Here is a 19,810-nt window from a genome sequence, read left to right as displayed (position 1 = left end):
GACCTAATGACAACACATACTCTAATTGTGACATCTTACAACATTTCAAGGTTTGACCAAAACAGCTACAGCCTTGTCCTTTCTCAACACACGATGATCTTAGGTTACCAGCGATACGAATTCCTTTGAGAAATGCCAGGCCTTTGATTATTACTTAGAGGAATTGTTTGAAGTGCCTGAAAACAAATAATCCCACATATTGTTGGGCATTGGGTAAACAGTTTCATGTCTAATTTTAGGGCTCGAGAAATGATAAACAAAATAAACACTTACTGGTCACAGTCGCGAGACAATAATTGGTCATAGCAAGCGTTGTAGCGGTGGGATCCAAAAGCCTAAAATGATGGGGAATATAAACGAGCGAACTGGGCTGTGTTTAGCTTTCTAATTCTAGATGCACTGACTGCTGAAACTGAGCCTGTGGCTGTGCCGATCACATTGGCATGCAGCAGCAGTGGGTTCAGACTCAAACAAAGGGCGATTTATTCCAAAATAACAACGTGCCTCCTCCTTCTGATCCCCAAACTCAGACCATGACTCTTTAAACTGCCTGCATCTCACTAGAGGTAAAAACAAAAGACAGGATGCCTTAGTGTTTGTGCCATATGTTCTCTTTCCGCCATCATCCCTGAAACAGCGGAGAGCCGCAGCACCTTTCAGCAGGCTTCTCCCGCCACAGGCCCTCACACCAGCCTCTTCCTGCCCAGAAATAGTTCTCTGCAGCAGCGTGCTCCTCGCTGGGGCGGGCGGCCATGTGACCTCAAAAAAAAAAACACAAAAGCACCTGTGGAGATGCCTGAGTAAAAATAGCCGAGCCCTCATCCTCTCCCGCGGATCAGGCCGTGTGGGGGGGGCTTTCCCTGAATCTCATTAATCTCGGAGCTTCTGCGGTTATTTATCACACGGGGGGTTACATAACAGCAAATCACATTAAAGCGCTCCATCTGAAGAAGGTGTGGGTGCAGATGAGGCCGATGCATCCTGGCGGCTTTAAAGTGGCCGGCGTTTCGGAACGGTCTAGTTAAAGCACAGGTCTCCCTTCTCCTGGGGATGCTGCTGATGCAGCGTTCGGCGAGCAGTAGGAGGGTGGAGGACTGTGGGTGGATTGGGCTGAGCCAGGGATGAAGGGATGCAGAAGAACACAGGAGTAGGAGGAGGAGTGGGAGGAGAAGAACCAGAAGGAGATCACATTATTGTGTCATATCTGTTGCTACTGGTGGGTTTCCACTCAGTCAAGTTCTCAGCTCATTAGGCTGCTTATACCTCTTTGGAGACCACAAGGGGAGGGTGCATGTGGAGTGTCAGTGTGCTTAAATCATATTTAAACTAAAAAAAAAACCTTTGTGTCATGGAAAAAATGCAGGTTCAGCAGGTTATGACATTTCAAATAATAATAATGCACACTTGACATGCTCTGCATTCAAAATATGTTCTGTTAAATGGATTTGAGAGGCCTCTGGTAAATAAAACATTCCCTATTATAATACAGGACAACAAATATACACCACATTGTTCTTAAACACCCACTGACTGGAATCTGAACACAATTTTTGCTTATATCTCCAATCTTTGGGGAAGAGTGGCTGAAGCTAGCTCAGTTGTTGAACTTTGTGCAGGACTAGCATCTCAAAGCTTCTGGAAGTGTGACGCTTCGACATTTTTGTACTTTTTCAACATGAAGTGGTTGTCCAGAGTGCTTGTGAATAGTGAATATCTTAACCGCGGTAGACAGCGGTCAGCATGTTCTCAGCTAACAGTCACTCAGGATGGGCTCCGGTAAAGGCCATTTCAAACCTGAAAAGGTTTAGGGCTGTTTAGCCATTAACTGATGGATTTAAGTTTTTTCTTTTCTTTTTTCTTTTTTACTCAATGCTGAAATCCCCAAACTGAGAGCAGGTACTGTTAGACCTGATCCTTTACGCATTAACAGCATAAATTTTGTGCTTTAAAAAAAGAAAAAGCTACAGAAAAGAAAGTCGGTCAGCTTTCTGTGAAGCGGTTTAGTACCAGTTAGTTAGGCTCTGTAGTTCTTCATCAGTCATTTGAGTTTGTTGTGGTTCTGCTTAAAGGAAAAAGAGTTAAGCTTCACTGCATGTCAGCTGCACGTCGCAAAACTCCAAGTGCCGTGCGTCAGTGAAAGCTTTCGTTTCTACATTTTTTTTTGCCGTTCAACCTAATTTTCTCAAATCTTCGAAAATCTGGATAAAACCTCAGTGAAACCTCAGCTATTAACTACTCATGAGTACTTCACACATGCTTCTAACAAAAGGACATAAAAATATCCCTTTAACTGTACTTGCATGCTTGCTGCCTACGTGGACACTCCCTGCTGAGCTGCAGAAGTGATTAAAGTAATCTCTTTGGTATAGCTGATAGTATGCGCCCCATTAAATTGACTAGATTCCAGCACTTTTAGAGGAGTGAGCTCCCTCTTGTCTCATAAAGATGTCTTGTCAGCGTTTGGAAGAATTTAGCCCTCCAGTTTGGATGTAAATCTGACGGAGCCGAGTTGACTTTTATGTGCCGATTCTGTTGTAGGAGCGAGACGAACCGATTGATATCAATTATTGTGAAACCCAATCCGACTGTTATCTCCCTTAAGACTGAGACCATAGCAACAGTCTCTTCACAAAATCTCTTTTAATATAGATCCAACAGTTTGCCCCTGTTTTATCAGTATTACAGAACAACTTTGTCCAATTGTTTTTTAGATTTTGGGGATTAAAAGGCCTGTTTTTTTTTTGTTTGTTTGTTTCAGAGAGTGGATTTAATAGCCTGCAGTTTTTTTTTTCTTTCGGAGATTGTAAATGTTTTCTGTTCCTTGAAGGAGGTGTCAAAACCTGACAACGCCTCTGCAATGAAAGGTGCAGAAACTGTGTATTCAGCACGTCCTGGCGCCCTGCAGAGAATTGGATCCTCTGATCAGCAGTTTTGATCTCCTGACATTTTTTTAATAAAATTTGACAAAAGAAAAAGTTAAGCTGACGAGTGTTTGTGTGTACATCATAGTTGTGTATGTGTTTGTTTCTTAAAGTCAGTTGACATTATGATAAAATCTTTCTTGTTTGCCCTGAAGGCAAATCGTGGCAGCAGTAACTGTTATTGGTTTAATCCGGTCATGTTTTCAGGTTCGTGTTGACCTGCTCTTCATGCTCTTTATTGTCTTGGACCAAAGCAAATGAAGCGGTGAGACGCTTCTGTCTCCTACGATTTACCTGCCGGGACAAATGACATGTTAAGGGCACCAGGAAATGTCACGGGGACCTTGTAATGTAACTGTTTCATACTGACTTTGACAAATAGAGCTGTGGAAACATTTTACCAATTAGGACACAAATGTTTGGTTTGACCTCTCTTTGCCTTGATGCCTCCATCATTTAGCTACCTTCGAGGGGACTGAGCTGGAAACAAGCCTGTCAGAATGAAGAGATGTCCTCATGCATAATATTGATTTGTCTGTCATTTCTGATTTTACACTGATTTACATCGAATAGGTAATTTATTCTTTTCTCTGATGGAAGTTTGTTTCCATGGTGCTTTTTCTACAAAGTATTACTTATTACCCACCATGGAAAGGCGAAAGGCTAGCAATAATGTTTTGGCTGTGTGTGTGTGTCTATATTCATTACATACAGACATGTGTGTCTGTCTTTTTACCAAAATATCTCCTGAACCACTTGATGAATTTAAATAACATTTTTAGAAAGTAATAATTTGATGATCGAGTTTTGGATTCCATTCAGTTCAAGATGTTTGTCACAGCTGTTCAACATTAGCCAACACAAAAATGGCTGCACCTCAGTCAGTTTTACATATATTAAGCTAAAATCTGATGTGGTAGTAGTTGAGTCATTCACATCACATAATCTGAGCGTGACATCTATTGTATGATGTTACATGTGACATGTTATATATATATATCCATATTGATGGCTTTCATCTCAGAGTTTTAGCCTAAGATATATATCTTAGGCTAAAACTCTGAGATGAAAGCCATCAATATGGATTTCTTCAAGGAAGACCAGAGCAATAATTTGCTTAAAGTTTTGGAGATCTGTTACTTGTGGAACCAAGTCTTCCAGTGATTGTTTACGTGCTCAAACATCAGAGATTCCCGTTGGTCACAGATATGCTATTAAGTGGACATATCAACAGTTAATCCCACGCTGAATACAGAAGCATTGGTGCATCACTGCCTCCGATCCATTATCTGCCAAAAAAAAAAACGGTTGCATAATTATTTGCTGTAAGCAAAGCAGCGCTCGTGTGAAAAGAGTTTTTATTTTGCTAACCTGAACCGCATCAGCTAAACGGAAACAAATACTCAGGTTAGTTCACTCAGCAGTTGGTTCATATTTGCAGCACTGATTTAAGTGCAGGGGTGGGAATGGTAGTATTTTGTTTTTCTCCCCCTTTTTTTGTAAAAATTATGTCGGGAGCTTCCTCACAAAGCTACCAGATTATTGTTTTAGCATGCATAGGTGGCGTACGAACAGAGACAAAAGGCGTGAGAAATTACCCTGGAGCTTATGCCCAAATCCTTTGCTTTTCTTGTTTTGTTTTTTTAATGGTGCATAATGGAAAGAATCTAAATGGAGAAAACTAAATGAAATGGGACAATAACCTGTAGTTTCATCTACTTATGTGTTTTGGATGCATCTGTGCAACACTTGCAGCTTTAAGGAGGGACAAAACAAAACCGCTAGATTTGAATACAGTACGGCTAGCATCTCAAAAGTATTGTTGAAAGAACAGAAAAGCTATAAAAACCCATCCAAATTCTACTTTGTCATAAATACATGGCATCCTGTTGTGGTCAAGTGATGCTGTGATTGTCAGTTCCATTTATTTAACAACTGCAGGATTGTTGCAGCAGAATGAGGACAAGACACAAAAATGCAGCTGAAAGCCGTATAGTGCATGACAAATTATTTGTTGTTGACAGATCCAGGTAGAATGATGGCATATGAAGAAATATCTGAAGCTCCTACTTGTTCTGTGATGATTTACTTCAAAACTATTGTCCTGAATGAGTCGATTTCTTGGCTATCTGTGGTAATATCTGCTAAATACTATTTCTGCCTTTTGGTGCACTTTTTGGAGGATTTGCTTTATGTAACAAGACCTATATTATGATATTACGAACATCCAAATTATCTACTTGACTTTCGCATCAAAGGAAAATTGCAAAAGACGACAACAGAAGTAAGCGGGGGTTTGCGAGGCATGTAGAGGAGGAGGAGGACTGGGAGCCACCAGCCCACACAAACCTGCCTGTAAATTCTGTTTCTCTTCATCTCCCTCCTACATCCTCTATGTGGTCATTTTGTCGTATTTGCTACAAATCAGTCAGCTGCCTCCATCTTTCCCCTGCCCCTTCCCAGTTTGCGAATCTCAGATGGACTTTTTTCTCTGTTCACTTGTTCCCTTCTCTCCAGCCAAGGCTGCAGCCCTCCCCCACAGCTTTCTGCACCTTGAATTTCTTTGTGTGACACATCAAACGGCTGGTAATACATTGGCTGACAGGGTCGCTGTTAAGGGTGGCATGTGGGAAAAGTCAAAAAGTCCTCCACTGGCGGAGTAAACACACAGCGAGCAAAAATCTGTGGTATTAATTTGTGTGAAAGGGAAAAAGAGGGGGAAATTAGTAGCTGGCGTTTTGGATGTCAAACATTTTAATGAGGACATCTCATTCTGCTTGTACACACTGCCTCTCAGTCATTCAGCCGCTTCCATTCTTCGCCTCTTGTCTTTCTCTCACACGCGACGCACAAATGCACAAGCTCTCCCCGAAAAACTTGAATTTCAGAGACAGAAGCGTCTGGAATTTTTTCACAGCCTCCCACAGACGTCCTCGAACCTATCATTTTCTCTGCAGTGGAGCAATGGTGACGTATGCTCATCGCTAGTGCAGCTGAATTTTAAAAAGCTCTACGCCCACGCTCAGTATCACTACTGCAAGCATAATTATCATAAACTTTCCTTTGCTGTCTGTGGCCACTCTCCGTGTGTCTGCGTGTGATTCTGCAGACCCAGTCATTTGCAAATATTAATTCAGCGTCGACGAACAAAAGGGGAAGGGTGAAAGGGGGCTGGTAAATTCTTGTAATCACCTGGTTGAAGGGAGGGGAATTATAGGCAAATTTTCATTAATGGGCTCCCTTACATGCTGTTTGTAGGCATGCGCAGATGCACAGACTGTTTTTTTTTATTGCTTGTCTGTTTGTTTGCAATTTATCTGTGCATAATTCTCACGTAGGCATTTGGGAATAAACACTGTTGCGCATTAATTTGATAAAAAGCACCCAGTTGTGAGTTTGAGCTAGAATTTATGTGCTACTTAATAAAATAATTTTTCAGACCTTTCTTGGTAGGTCACAGAGCTGCTGGTCATTTTTTATTTATTTTTTTTTGCAGCAGACTTTCATTAGATAAAATGTGCCACATACAACACTGTACCGGGAAAACGTATTTTTTTTAAAAGAGCAATAATTTAGTCACGCTTTTTTAGGTAAAGGTAAAGAGAAATTTATGTATTTGTGTATTTATTTATTTTTTTATTAGTTAGTTGGTTAGCTTTTATGTGGCTAAGTTGTTATAGTTTCATAATCAGTCTGGGAATTTGTAAATGTCATTAGATTCACAACGATGTGTAAAAAAAACAAAACGAAAAAAACAATAACAAAATTGGCGCTGTAATAATGCAGTGAAGAAATATCAACAATAAACACTTAAAGCAGTAGTTCAGATCTTTTGAAGTCAGGTTCCTTGGAAACATTAGAAACAACAAATATCTTACCTGCTGTAGGTCACTTTTTTGAACAGCCCCAGTTTAGAGAAATACTTGAATTCTAACAAGAGAAGAAGTCCAGTTGCATTTTATTGAACCACTTGCCATGTCCTGGATGACTGAGAATTTACATCAACATAAATTTAATTATAAAAAAAAGACTGACGAGTTAGAGGCTAGTCTTAGCAACTCTGAGTTAAAATAAATAAATAAATAAAATTGGATGCTTCTTTCTGATCTAACAGCCTAGGTGGTTTGCGCTCTAAGAGTTCCTCATAGACAGTGATAACATCAATGATGACATCACATGATTGTGATGATGTCATCATTGATCAATCCCATTTGGGACATCACAATGATTACGGGTCTTGGTTTGCGCTCTCTGAGTGCTTCTAGTTATTGATATTTTTGGTTCATAAACTGACAAAAAAATAAATAAATTTTCTTCATTAAAATGTTTGCAGCCCTTTAAATGGATTCCATTACTTGTTGCCTCTCCTGCTGATGTGTGCAGATATTCTTCCCTCCCCCGCTCATTTCTCAGTTTGCACATCATTGTTTTTTCCTCCTCTCACCCTTATTCCTTCCTGCATGTGAAGGAAATGGAAGAGGTGAGGAAGAGACATGAGAAAACGGAGCGTGAGTAACGAGCATGAGACATCGATTCTTCACCGTCGTCATTTTAAAACCGGCGTCAGTTAACTGTGACGTTTAAATTCGCTGCATCATCCGTCTGGAGTCCTGCTCCAGAATATCAATGTAATTTATGACCTCTATCTTCTGATGAGATGGATATTGACAGATTTTGAACCAATTCAGATATTTCCCTTGTATATAATCTGTAACATTGACACAGCGTTGCCATTATGTAAACAGTTTCAATAATGGAGACGGATCACGGCTCTGGCAGGTTTCGTCTGAGGCCCCGTTTGTCACATTTTGAGATGTGAGACATGTTTCACGATAATTTGCTGGTACTGATTTCCAAGTCAAAAGCAGAGGTATGAATGAGAGAAGAGGCCCTAAAATAAAGAAAATTGAAAAGCCTTCAGACACACAGGACTGCTCGCAGCAACATGTAGCCTGCAGGAGTGATACAAGTGATAACATTCATTTAATGCATCATGCGCTGCAGACCAAGTTAGAGCTCTTGAAATGTGTGTTTTTTCTGACCAATTTGGCACACATTCTAATTTTCTTTTAATAGTTTCACTGTACAACATTTAGGGAAGTGTCTCGGTAGAAATGTAAAATATATGCAGTATATATCGATGCTTTGTTTTCTGATCAATCCCATAAGAATTGGTATGTTTCTCTTGCCATCCTGGCTCTTCCTCATGCTCAATTTAAAAATCAAACTGAGTTCCAGATTCTAAGGCAACAAAACAGAAAACAAGAACACAGCTGTTCTCAAGTATATTCTTTCAACAAGCAACTACAATTGGAAAGATGTGATGATAAAATCCTCAGACAGAAACTAACACAGGGTACAGTTCTGAATTCTGAGCTCATGTCTGGTCTGTGATGACCCTTATCACAGTCCATAACTCTGTCCAATGAGGTCAAACATCTCTTCTGAAGGCATATTTCTGATAACTGTGAGTGATTTTTCTCTACTTCCTTAATGATGGCTCTCATTTTGAATATGTTCACACATTCTCAGAACCCTATATTTAAAGCATGACATCAGTACTTTTAAAAAGCAATGAACATCTTTGTACTCATTAAACCAAGTGAGTCACTGTAGCAAGCCTTTGTACAGATTTGTCACGCAATGCTCTCGTTAAACTCTTCAGAATGATGTCGACGGCATGCGCTGTACATGTTTTTAGGAAGCGGATAACACTGATCCTCATCAGGTATGAGCCGCGCTGCTGTTGTGTACGTGCAAATGAAGTCAGCAACACCTTGGCGACAAATAGAAACCCACATTAGGCAAGCACGTAGCTGCAGTCGAGATTTGCAAAAGACACAGAGTCACGTTTCGTTCTCATGTTTGCCAGAGAAAACAACCACTTTATGAGGGAACGTACATATGTGCATGGCTGTCTTCCTCAAATTGACTCATGTTCTGAATCTGACAAGGGGTTAGTAAGCTCTACTCATGTGGCTTGGATGTAGCCTGCAATCTGCTAGACGACACTAGTGTTTGTCGCGCATGGTGTCTGCATCTTTATAGACACACAGTCGTGCATTCTGGCTACCATTCTGTTGTGTCGGCTGTTCAGACATAATCTGTTCTCTGGTTCCTGCTATAATTATTAATAAATATCACAACCTCTAAAAATCACTAAATTGCTGAAGGTAATTGATGTCGCTGGGAAACTTTTTTCCCATTCAGCCTGCTTACTCACAGGAGGTTATTGCAGGAGGTGACTGCGGTAAGGAGAGGTTGGTTTGTTTCAACATTAGCTGATGTAACTACAATGCTGTAGTTTTCAAACTTCCTGAATGTCATCAGTTTTTGCCGCATACATTAAGTTTTAATAGTAGAAAACAGTTATATGCAAAATATTTCTAAGAATGAGCCAACTGAAGAAAATAGTAGAACTCCATTGTGAAGAAACTATTGATCAGTTCTGTAGACGGTTTCTTTATACAGAACAGCTTTATCTGGAAATTTGGTGGTTTTATTCACATTAAATACTCATATTGTCCTTCCACAGTGTTTTCACTTGATGAAGGTCAGGGCTGTGGTTTAGTCATTTCAAAATATTAATTTCGTCCTCTTTAGCTAATTGTTAATAAAACAACTTATGTGTTCCAGATCATCCTCAAACTACAAAACTCCCTCACATTTAAAATGAGATGGACTGTTGCCATCTTTTCCTTCAGAATTTTCTGATGTAATTCAAAATTCTGGTTCTAATGAAGATGCAGACATGAAAACAAGCCCAAACCATGATGCTACCACCAGACTGTTTTGTGGACAAGATGCAGTTCTTTGTATTTGTAGTTCAAAATGGGCTATGAAGATTTGACATTAATTGTGGGAGTTACTATAATTGTGTCTGTCTGTTAGCAAAACCAGAACAAAATATTTTTCCTTATCTTTATATATATATTACTTTTTTCATACAAAAAGATTGGTTGAAAAGGTAACATTGAGGGCAGAGCACACAGAATATCTTTCAATTTCTTTTTCTTTTTCTTTTTTTTTTTTGCTCTAACCTGGGAAAAGAACAAGAAAAATATCAGGTGAAAGCTATGTTGTCTAAACAACCATACGTTCCTGTTTTTCAAAATGACAGCTGAGATAAAGAACCATCACACACAATGTAATCCAACAGGTGTGCACACAAAGGCAAAGGACGTTTCAGGAATCTCAAAACATGCCAGTCCAGTTTTTCTTAAAAGATTTTCTCCCAACAGTCATCAAGATTGAGTTACAGGAGAGAAGAAGATTTAGCTATGGGGTAAAGAGGGCAGAACGTCATGCAAGTGAAAATGGTCTGTAACCCAGTCAGCAGTTTGAAATCCCTGGATTTAGCCAGAGCAGACTTCCTCTGGACAGGACCACAACAACAACGACAAAAGACAACTTAACTGTAATCCTATCTGGGGCTTCTCGCTGCAAACCAACACCTGCATCCCAAATTACAAGAAAAAGAAACGACTCAGTGAGCCGTTTCATGACCTCTGAGGGTCACTTCCTCCGTCTGTGCAGTCAACCGCCCCGGCTTCTGCTGGTAACCATTTTATTATGGAAGACGCATCATGACCGCAGCATGATGCAGATGGCGAAAACCTTTTTTTTTTTTTTTTTTTAAGCTGAACAAAAGCAACAAAGGACTAACAGGATAGAGCTGAGATTTGAGCTGCAGGAAGAGTCTCACTGCATTACCTACTAGAAGAAGAAGAAGAAAAAAAAACCTGCTGTACCCAAGGGAAAAAAATGAAAGCAGAGGGTATATTTTGAGTTTTTTTTTTTTCTTTTTTGGAAAACTCTTTTTGAGATTATAGGCTGACTATGCTACTCTGCTTCGGGAGTCGCAGGCGAACTCGACACCTTTCAGTCCAGTGGAGCGAAAAGGAAGGCTTGCTTGATGAGACCCAGTTCATTCCAAATCCCTACTTCCTAGACACAGGTAAAAGCCGGCACAGACAGCCGTCAGCCCAACAAGAGGTCTAATTTCTTGATTATACTCTCTTAGTAGAAAAACTTTCTTGCAAGTGTGCATGCTGCAAAGCACGCACTGAAAAGTTTCCTGGAAAAATTCCTAACATGTTTCTTATTGTTTTCATTGCAACTCAGCTGAAGTTATTTTCATGTAGTTGTCATGAAAGGATAAAGACTGAGCTGCAGAACTGGTCATCCTTGCAGCTAGATGGCTTTACAGAGTTGTTTAAAGAAAAAGTTCTTATGAAATGAACTTCTGGTCAAAAATGTTGCTGTACTTGAATCATGACTTTAAACTTCCTGATTCTAGAATTTCTTCTATCTTGATTTTTAATGTGTTTAACTCATTACAGCTTCTCAAAATGGGTCAATTAGAGTAACTATCCTTCTGGGTTATGGTATTATTCTGTTGTTGAAGGTTTTATATATGTTTAAAACATGTTTAAACTAAATATATTGTTTAATATTCATCTTCATAGAATTTTGTTCTGCTCATTGGGTGAAATAACATTTTATTATTTTGGTAAATTTTAACTACACTTGTGTTAACCCTCCCATGGTCTTTAGGTCAAATGAACCAGAAATTACAAGGGCTTCTCTTCCTCTCTTTAGGAGGGTTAAAGGTTGCCTGATTGAAATTAAAAGTATGCCCTCTGAGAACAGTTTCCCCAGTTTCCTGTGTTAGCAGAGTTGTTCTCTAATTGACCACAAAGGGGCAGTGTTCCAGCCCCAACCAAACTGTATGTTTTGCAGAGTTGTGCAGGTTAAATCTTGAGCCAGGCAGTCCTCACAAATAGCCAAAATGTGTTACCATGTCTAGCAGAGATCACTACAACTATGGTGAAAAAATAAATCAAGAAATTAAAAAGGTTGTTGGTTAATTTGTTCCCCAGCATTTCATCTAAAGCCAGTAGATTTGTCTAGTTCAATGTGCAAACTTTCTCAGTGAAATTAGATGTTAGGTTGAGATGGTGGAAAATTACATTTTACAAAATGTCATGTGAACCACTTTCTGCATGGTAACCATTGGTGCTTTAAAAAAAACACAATTTCCTCACCATAAATAGCTGTCATCCAATCATGGAATTAGGCTTAAGCTCTCCCACTGAGTGTAGGCTGCAGTAGGAGGAATGGTGTGCGGTTGTATGGTTAGTCCATGTTCCAGAATCAGGTTTGTTCTCGTAGGGACTGGAATGAGAAATGTTTGGTTTTATATGGTGGAATCTTGCCTTGTGCAAATGATTGGCCTTAAATTTGCACAATCTAAACAATATATCTGGGCTAGATTCTTTTAAAAAAATATTAATACATAGTTGAATGTAGTGAATCAACAATGTTTTTGGTGGTTATCTATTACACTCTATTTTCTCTTTGAAGTGAAAAAGATTAAAAATCCTTTTTGTTGTGCTTTGCCAATGATAAGAAGAAGACAAAGTGTCCAATCATGGCTGCTTGTTGTAGATTGTTGCCTGACTGTGGCAGTGTGTGATCAGCTCATACTTCTCTCATTCTTGTGTTCACGTTTGTCTGTGTAAATCTCTGGGGGAGGTGTTTCACCAGCGCTGGAGAAAACATATGGGCGTGTTTAATGCCCATGGGATCCACTCCTTGTTTTCCATGTGTCCCAGGGGTTGGAAGGCAGCTGAAAGTTCAAACAGAGACACACTCCCTCATGCTCTACATGGCAAGAGCTCAGAGATTAAGGGGTTTGTCTGTACCACAAACAGCAAGCATTGCTCACAGTCCGTAACTTGGCAGAACAGAAGGATGAACGAACCAAGATAAGGATTTGAGGGGTTTTGTTGATTTTTAATTTGTCTTAGATATGATATTATTGCTAAATACGGAACCTCTTTTGGGGAGGAATGTTTTTATTTTTTATTTTTGCACAGGACAAGTATTTTTGACAAGTTTATTGTGGAGAGAAAGCAGCTATAAAGTAAAAGCTTGAGTGAGTCTGCTGAGGAAAGGAGCCTGAGGATGCATGTGGTACTGAGACTTTGCACTAATTTGTTTGAAGTTTTTTTTTTCTCATGTCAAAGGTGAAGGATTATGCCTGGCATAAGAATTTAGGCTTCAAATGAAGGACTGTATGAGCTGACTCTCAGCTCCCAATCAGAGAGTGGCCTGTGTTACACGCTTGTTTTAGTTTGTGAATGAGGAACTATGCGTGAATCCATTTGAGTCAAGTGTGATGCTATTCCTTAGCAGTGGGACAGTGAATGGGACTACAAAGAGTACCACTACTGAGCAACTGCAGCAGGGGATAACTGTCTACCACATCTCTGTAATCCTAAAAGAAACTCAAAGAGATGCCGCTGCGTCAGAGACAAAAATGGGCCATGTCACTCACAACCTGGTGGAGAATTGCCAGTCAGAAGGGGAGGTAATGAATCTAGTACCAATGGAGAACAGCCCCAGGCTGGGCAGGGCACGACAGGAGCTCAACAGGTGGCCTTCCTTAAGCCACACGGCCAGAGCAAGGAGGCAAAGGAAAGAGGAGGTAGCTCTGGAGGAGAGTGAGGAGGAGGTGGAGGGAAGAATGAGGACAGACAGGTTTTTGAAACAGCGCTCCAAGAACTCGTCACAACGCCGCAGAGACACCGCAGAGCTAACATCTCAGACTGACGCCGTGAAGCAACAGAATTCATCGTCATGCTCTGCCACCGTCTGTGGTGAGGGGCCTGTCCTCGGAGCTCATGCGACCATTAAAGAGTACAGCTCTCTGCCACGGGCCGTGTTACGAAGGCCCCATTGGAATGAAGTTGCGCTTGGCAGAAGAACGATAAGTATGTATGGCGGCCCAGTCGAGCAGCAAAGAGATTCTCAGCCAGAACAGAAACGACGGCTGCAGAGGCCGAGCAGTGTTTGCATGCTGGCAGGCTCGGTTCCGTCAGAAGCCCTGGCCCAGCAACTCTGCCAAAAAGCGGACGGTTTGGAGAATAATCAGCAGCACAGGAGCAGGAAGGATGAGTTGAGGGCAGTTGATGGCCTCAGTTCTGTAGCTCAACAGTCAACAGCACCTGATGTGACCCTCCGAGGTCGCCAGAGGAGCTGGAAGACCAGACCTGTCAGTATGACAGTACTGGAACTAAGGAAGATAGGCTCTGATGAGGAGACTGAGAGAAAGAAGGTTTCTGGTCACTCTGGCAGCGATGGAGGATTTCTCAAAGGGAGTTTCCGTTGGAAGTTTTTTGGCAAAACTCCCCAGGATCGAAGCAAGGACAAGGAAGCAGACAAAGATGCTAAATCATCCCATACACCCATCAAAACTGATACTTCGAAAAATACGTTCAACTCTTTAAGGCGGAGCTTCAGTCTACGAATCAAAAGAACTAGGACCCATGACAAAATTAATGTAGGGTCTGAGGGGGAGTTGCAGGAGGACTGTCAAATTAAAAATACTGCTGAGGAGACAACAATGCCTCCACGGCCTTTCTCGTATCTCACAGGAATAGCACTCCCAGCTTCCACTGAACATATAAATGATGGGGGGATGCAGTACATTCAGTACCACAGCAGAGGAAAGGAGAGTGTTTTGGAAGTACCCCTATATCCAACAAAACTTTCTTCCAAACCAGTTCAGGAAGAACAAAGCATATGGCAATACATAGCTAGCCGTTTCAGGAAAAAAGAGCAGCCACACAAATGTGAACCCAAGCTGCCCCAAAACAAAGAGCCTGGAGATATAAAGACCCAGCCAATCACCATAGAGACTGTGGCAAGAAATGACTCCCAAAAAGGTCAAGGTAGGACTTACAATATTGCTGAATTTCTTTTTCAGCTCTGTTCTCCATTCATAGCCCGTCATTCACTCCGCAAAAAGTTACAGCTTGCAAAAAAGAATTGCGGAAGGGTTGTTTTTTTTCTTTTTTTTTTTTTAAGGAAGACTGGCAAATGAGAAACATGTGGGGAACTGTGAGTTTGGATTGCGTTCAAAAACGTCTGCCAGAGAGTCCTTTGGAATTCTATTTCGGGTACTTTGAGTCTTGTGTTTTTCATAGTTAGACCTGCTGTTTGTTACACAGCAATCACTTTGCCTTACATAAGCTTTTTTTGTTGATGTTCAGTAAATGACTAGGTAAGTGCAGTAAAATGAAATCAGTGCAAACTGATAAGAGCACATTAAACCGACTTGTTTTACAGTGGGGTAGCTGTGTGGTGTAACACACTATCTGTGTTGATAACACTTATTTGGAAATGCAGCTTAAAGAAGTCACTTGAAAGCATTTAGTAGCATTAATGAGGATGCGTTTGGCAGTCTTGCAGAGCTATATCAGGAGGGGCTTACATGCTATAATGATGGGGAGAAGAGAAAACGACTTAAGCACTGTGTTTAAAGGTTAACTCTGACAGTGTATTGTGTTTGTCCAGTTGGCTGGAAAAGGAGGCAGAGAGAGGCAAATATTTGTAACTATCTGAATTAATGGCTGCTGAGATTTGCTGCTTTTAGTCCATCTATCTCCAGCTTTCACACCTTATCGCAGAAACCAAATTAGTCTACTTTGACAACTTAATAATGATCTCTCTAGATGTCAGGTTTCAAATATCCTGTATACGTCTTTATAAAGTAAAAGATTTAAGCAGCAAATGGCTATATATTATTTTTATCTTCATTTTAGCATGAAGCACACATATTGCCCCGAGTTCAACCTTTTTGAACTTCTCTCTATTTGTATTCTCATACGCCGCGTTTCCAAGGATACTTATTGCAGTATTTGTCCATTTATTCGACTGCGGAGTCAGTCACACATTTGGAATGTAGGTGTGCCGATCAGCCCGAGTAAGGTTAGGTGTTCAGTGCCCTGGGCGGGACTCGGCGCCTGTTGCTACCTGCCTAAGTGCTTGTTCTTAAATTAAATCCAGCAAGCCGAAGCCCAGTTCTCTTAAAACTGATGACATACACACGTGTACACACTGAAATTGTGCTCACGATGAAGTTTGGGGGGGCGGGGAAGGGATTTTGAGGTGTCCCCACCCCCACCTGTGGATGAACAAAGCTGCTCTGTGGTGCCTGTGAGTGAATCCAGGAGTGATCAGTGAACCATGTGCTGAGATGGGGGCTCTCCATGGGACATAGACACGATTGGCAGTGAACGTATCTACTGAAAGTAGGAATACATGAAGATGGATCTAGGTGTTGGTTTAGCAGTGATATCTGCAGATGCACATTGCTGCTACCTTTTGAAAATGTGTGAAAATTCCCAGTGAGAGTGTGTGTGATCCATGTTCACTTATCTTGAATCTGACACAAAAGTTATTCATAAAAATGGATTTCCCTTTGGTTCTTTTTCACTGTGTCTCATTTGATATCCGTCTGTGTAAAATCCTGCCAACAGTGATTCCTTTATCAACTTTGCCTGCTCCTACACCACACAAAACGTTTTACAAATGTATTTGTTTATGTTTCTATATAAACCAGAGATAGTTAGCCTTTATGTCACATCAGGCACTGTTCACACACTTTTAAAATTGGTGATTGTGTGTCCATCTGCTTTATGACACATTAAAAAAAACAGTGAAACTGTGAAAAAAAAACTGCATTTACAGTCTGGACAGGAATGAAGGGAAATTTGTTAATAAGTGACTAAAGCTCATCTTGTAGCATCTGAAAATCTCAGCTTGAGAACATTTTGTTCTGTGATTGTGGTTCGGTAGGAAAGCTGGATCCTTTTGTTCTGAAGATGGTTTCACCAACAAGTTTGAAAACTGTTGAAAAGTTTGAGTTCTGGAAACTTTTTGATCCTCTGAGCTTTGTATTCATTTTGGTTCTTAGCTTGTTGATGTCAGCAGGTTTTCTTTTTTTTTTCCCCTTGTAGCAACAAAGACAACATCTAACGCAGTAAGACTGGGCTTTTATTGCAAGACTTTTCAAAAACTGAGTTTTTTTTTAGGTTGAATGTGTATGCTGTTTGAACCACCTTGTTCAATTTATTTTCAGGGAAGTGACTGATGCCTGTGCAGAAAACAAAGGGTTTAAAGAGCTTTAAGTAGGGCAGAACATTTGAAAAACTGACATGACATAAAGATTTGTACCTTATTTTGCACAAATTGTGTTTGTCACTTATCCTCTTTGATGAAAACTGCAAATTGGCTTTTGAGAAAGCTGCAGAAAAGATTAGAACGTTTTCTAGTTGTGTAAATGCTTCTTAAAGAGCTGCGCAGAAAAAGAAGACACTACAGGACCGTTTTGTCAAGACACTGTTGATGAAAGGAGCCAGACGGGGAATGTAGGTTGGTCACGAGGTTGGCAAACATTTGAAGTAGTTTGCTAGCTGAAATCTGGCTCTGTAATTTCTGACAGTGGAAAAGCATGGTTGGAAAGTCAGAGTGTAAGTGTAGACCTCAAGGCTGGCCCTCTATCATTTCCAAAAACCACTTCAGACTCGCCGTATAAAGAAATGCACGCACGCACGTGCATATGCACACTCGTAAAACCCATTCGCACAAATTTGCTGCTAAATTTTTCTACCCTTGTGAAACGGAATAAGGTTTGGGGGCAACTCCGCTCCTCTTCGCTCAGACTGAATAGTCATTTTATCTGAGCAGACATGAGCCGTGATTTAGAAAACCCGACAAACAAGCTGGCAGCATGTCCCCCCCCCTCACAAAGACAAAGACACTGACTGTCTTCTGTTGGCACGAGAAATGATGGGGCTCTCCGTTTCCATTCCGGGACACAGTAACGTGGGGATGATCATACTTGGAGTCGTGTAACAAAGAGCACATGGATCCAATTAGGGCTCTTTCATTTAGCCCTGATTGTACTGCATCTCTCTTTGAAAGAGGAAACTATTCTCAATTTTATGGTTTTGTTGGAGAGGAATATTATTAAGGAAACCCCTAAGAAGTGTGCAAAAAGTGAACTGATTGCTTCTTTTTCTCTGTTTTTAATGCCTCTTAAGTCAGAAGTGTTGATGTTTTGCTGTAAAACAGGAAATGTAAGAAAGTGAGGCAACAGCCGTATGTGTTATTGTCTCCGGGAGCTCTGACCTGCATCTCGTCTCCTGCTCGTCAGATCTTCGTGTTCTAACATGTCAAAGCCGCACAGAGAGGGCTTTACTGGAGGCGTGTTGATAAAAGACTGGTCTGCTCTACACAATACTTAGTGAAAAGCCCCTCTGTTTGGGATGCACCCCCCCATCCATCCCACAACAAATGAGACACCCAAAGCAGCGTGAGGCTAAATGGAGGTCAGAAATAAGTAAACATTTTAGCTGGGGATAATTGTAGGAGGTAAAAGAGTTGCTGGCTCAGGTATGTTTGGAGATGAGTCATTTATGCATTTGTCACATGTTTTAGAGAGACAATAGAGGTGGGTTTTTTTCAAACAGTGGTATAAAAAAACAGTTTATATTGTCAGTTTACTGTTGCCTGGAGCACAAAAGGAAACTACTGCTTCAGCAACAAACAGGCTTACTGTAATAATGGTAGATGAGTATTTAATTGTTATGGTTTCAACATATGGAAAGGGAGGGAGGTACTCACCTGGTACTGCAGACTGTTGCCTGGAGATGTGGAGATTGTGATATCTTGGAGGGTTTAAGATGGTGAGATCATCGTGATCCAAAACAGGAAGGCTGGGGGTGGGTGGGGGGGTTGTGGGGGCCGACTTTGTTCTAATTGTTGTTATGACACAGAGGTGTTTAATTCATCTCTGTGGGAAATAGGCACAGCTCGTGGAGTTGCCATTTATGTTTTTGGTTCCCATTGTTCTTCGGAGTACAAACTGTCTTATTTCAAGGCAATATTATCTTGTCAAAATTTCTGAATGTGACTGGAAATCCAAGCGAGTTTGATCAGGCCCGATATTAGCTGGCTTTCAAAATAGATTAGTTAAATCCCTTTTAGGGAGACCTTAAACTGGAATAGCCTGAAATGTGCTCACTAACTAAGAGTTTCACAATACTTTCACAACAGTTTTCTGTTTAGTAAGTTGTAAATATACATACGCAAGACAAAAGGAACACTCATGTTGAAATGTAGAGTATTAACCAAATTTTAGGGCTGCAGCTCTTTCCTTTAAGTTAATTATAAGATTGGTCTCCTTATTAATTGTTTTAATTAAATTTGAGGACACGTCTGGCCCCAGTTTGTTCAGTCAAATTGGCTGATATTTTACACATATAGATGCATTTTTATTGTATGAATGTCGCTACATTTTTTCAGTTTTGCTAAGACCTTGGAGTAATGGTAAAAATCTAACCATTGTGTCAAATAATTTCTCTGTTTTGGGTTCTGTGTGTGGAAATGTTGTCTCGTGTCTCTTTTTATTTTAACAATTTAGGTTGCTGGAACAACCTGAGTTCATAGCATCATGCTTGTGTTCCTTCTGAAAAACTGATATCAATAAATAGTCATCAGGCCTCAGAAATAAAGTTTTTGTCCACTTGGGTTTTATGCAACATTGTTCTGGTCCACTGTCTCATCTAAATGAGATCAGTCCAGTCTATAACAGAACAATATGTAAACACTCAAATGCTAAACGTTATTATGTTCACACTGGTTATTTATCTGCAAAGGGAAAAAAAGCTAGATCAGTACGAAGTCACATAACAGTAAGTGTTTGTAAAAATAAAAATCCATTGACTGAATTCTACCAAATGTACTAACCTGACTGTAGATGGGTCCTGTCTTAATTACAGTAAATGACAGCTGCAGCATCTGTCATAAAACACACACACATTTCATCTTCAGTTTGAAAACTATGATTGTCGTGTGAATCATTTATTCATTTTTCTGTCCTTTTGTTTTCAGACTCTTTTGTCAACAGCCAGGAATGGACATTGAGTCGATCAGTTCCAGAGCTGAAAGTGGTGAGTAATGCTTTATTTCCGGGTCGTGGGGAGCTGGTGTCCATCTCCAGCAGTCATTGTGCAGAGGCGGGAGAAGGGAGGGGG

The 19,810-nt window shown here is 40.5% G+C and overlaps 1 protein-coding gene across 1 annotated transcript in view; it reads left to right on the top strand.

The window, feature by feature from the left end:
• Positions 1-19,810, top strand: part of agap3 (ArfGAP with GTPase domain, ankyrin repeat and PH domain 3) — a 116,649-nt gene that overhangs the window by 32,643 nt on the left and 64,196 nt on the right. Inside the window, 1 exon segment of the mRNA XM_017425983.3 lies at positions 19,668-19,726. Within this exon segment, the coding sequence (XP_017281472.1) occupies positions 19,668-19,726 (59 nt within the window).

Source organism: Kryptolebias marmoratus, linkage group LG20, assembly GCF_001649575.2.
Source record: "Kryptolebias marmoratus isolate JLee-2015 linkage group LG20, ASM164957v2, whole genome shotgun sequence".
Taxonomy (NCBI): domain Eukaryota; kingdom Metazoa; phylum Chordata; class Actinopteri; order Cyprinodontiformes; family Rivulidae; genus Kryptolebias; species Kryptolebias marmoratus.
This window is presented reverse-complemented; position numbering and strand designations above follow the sequence as displayed.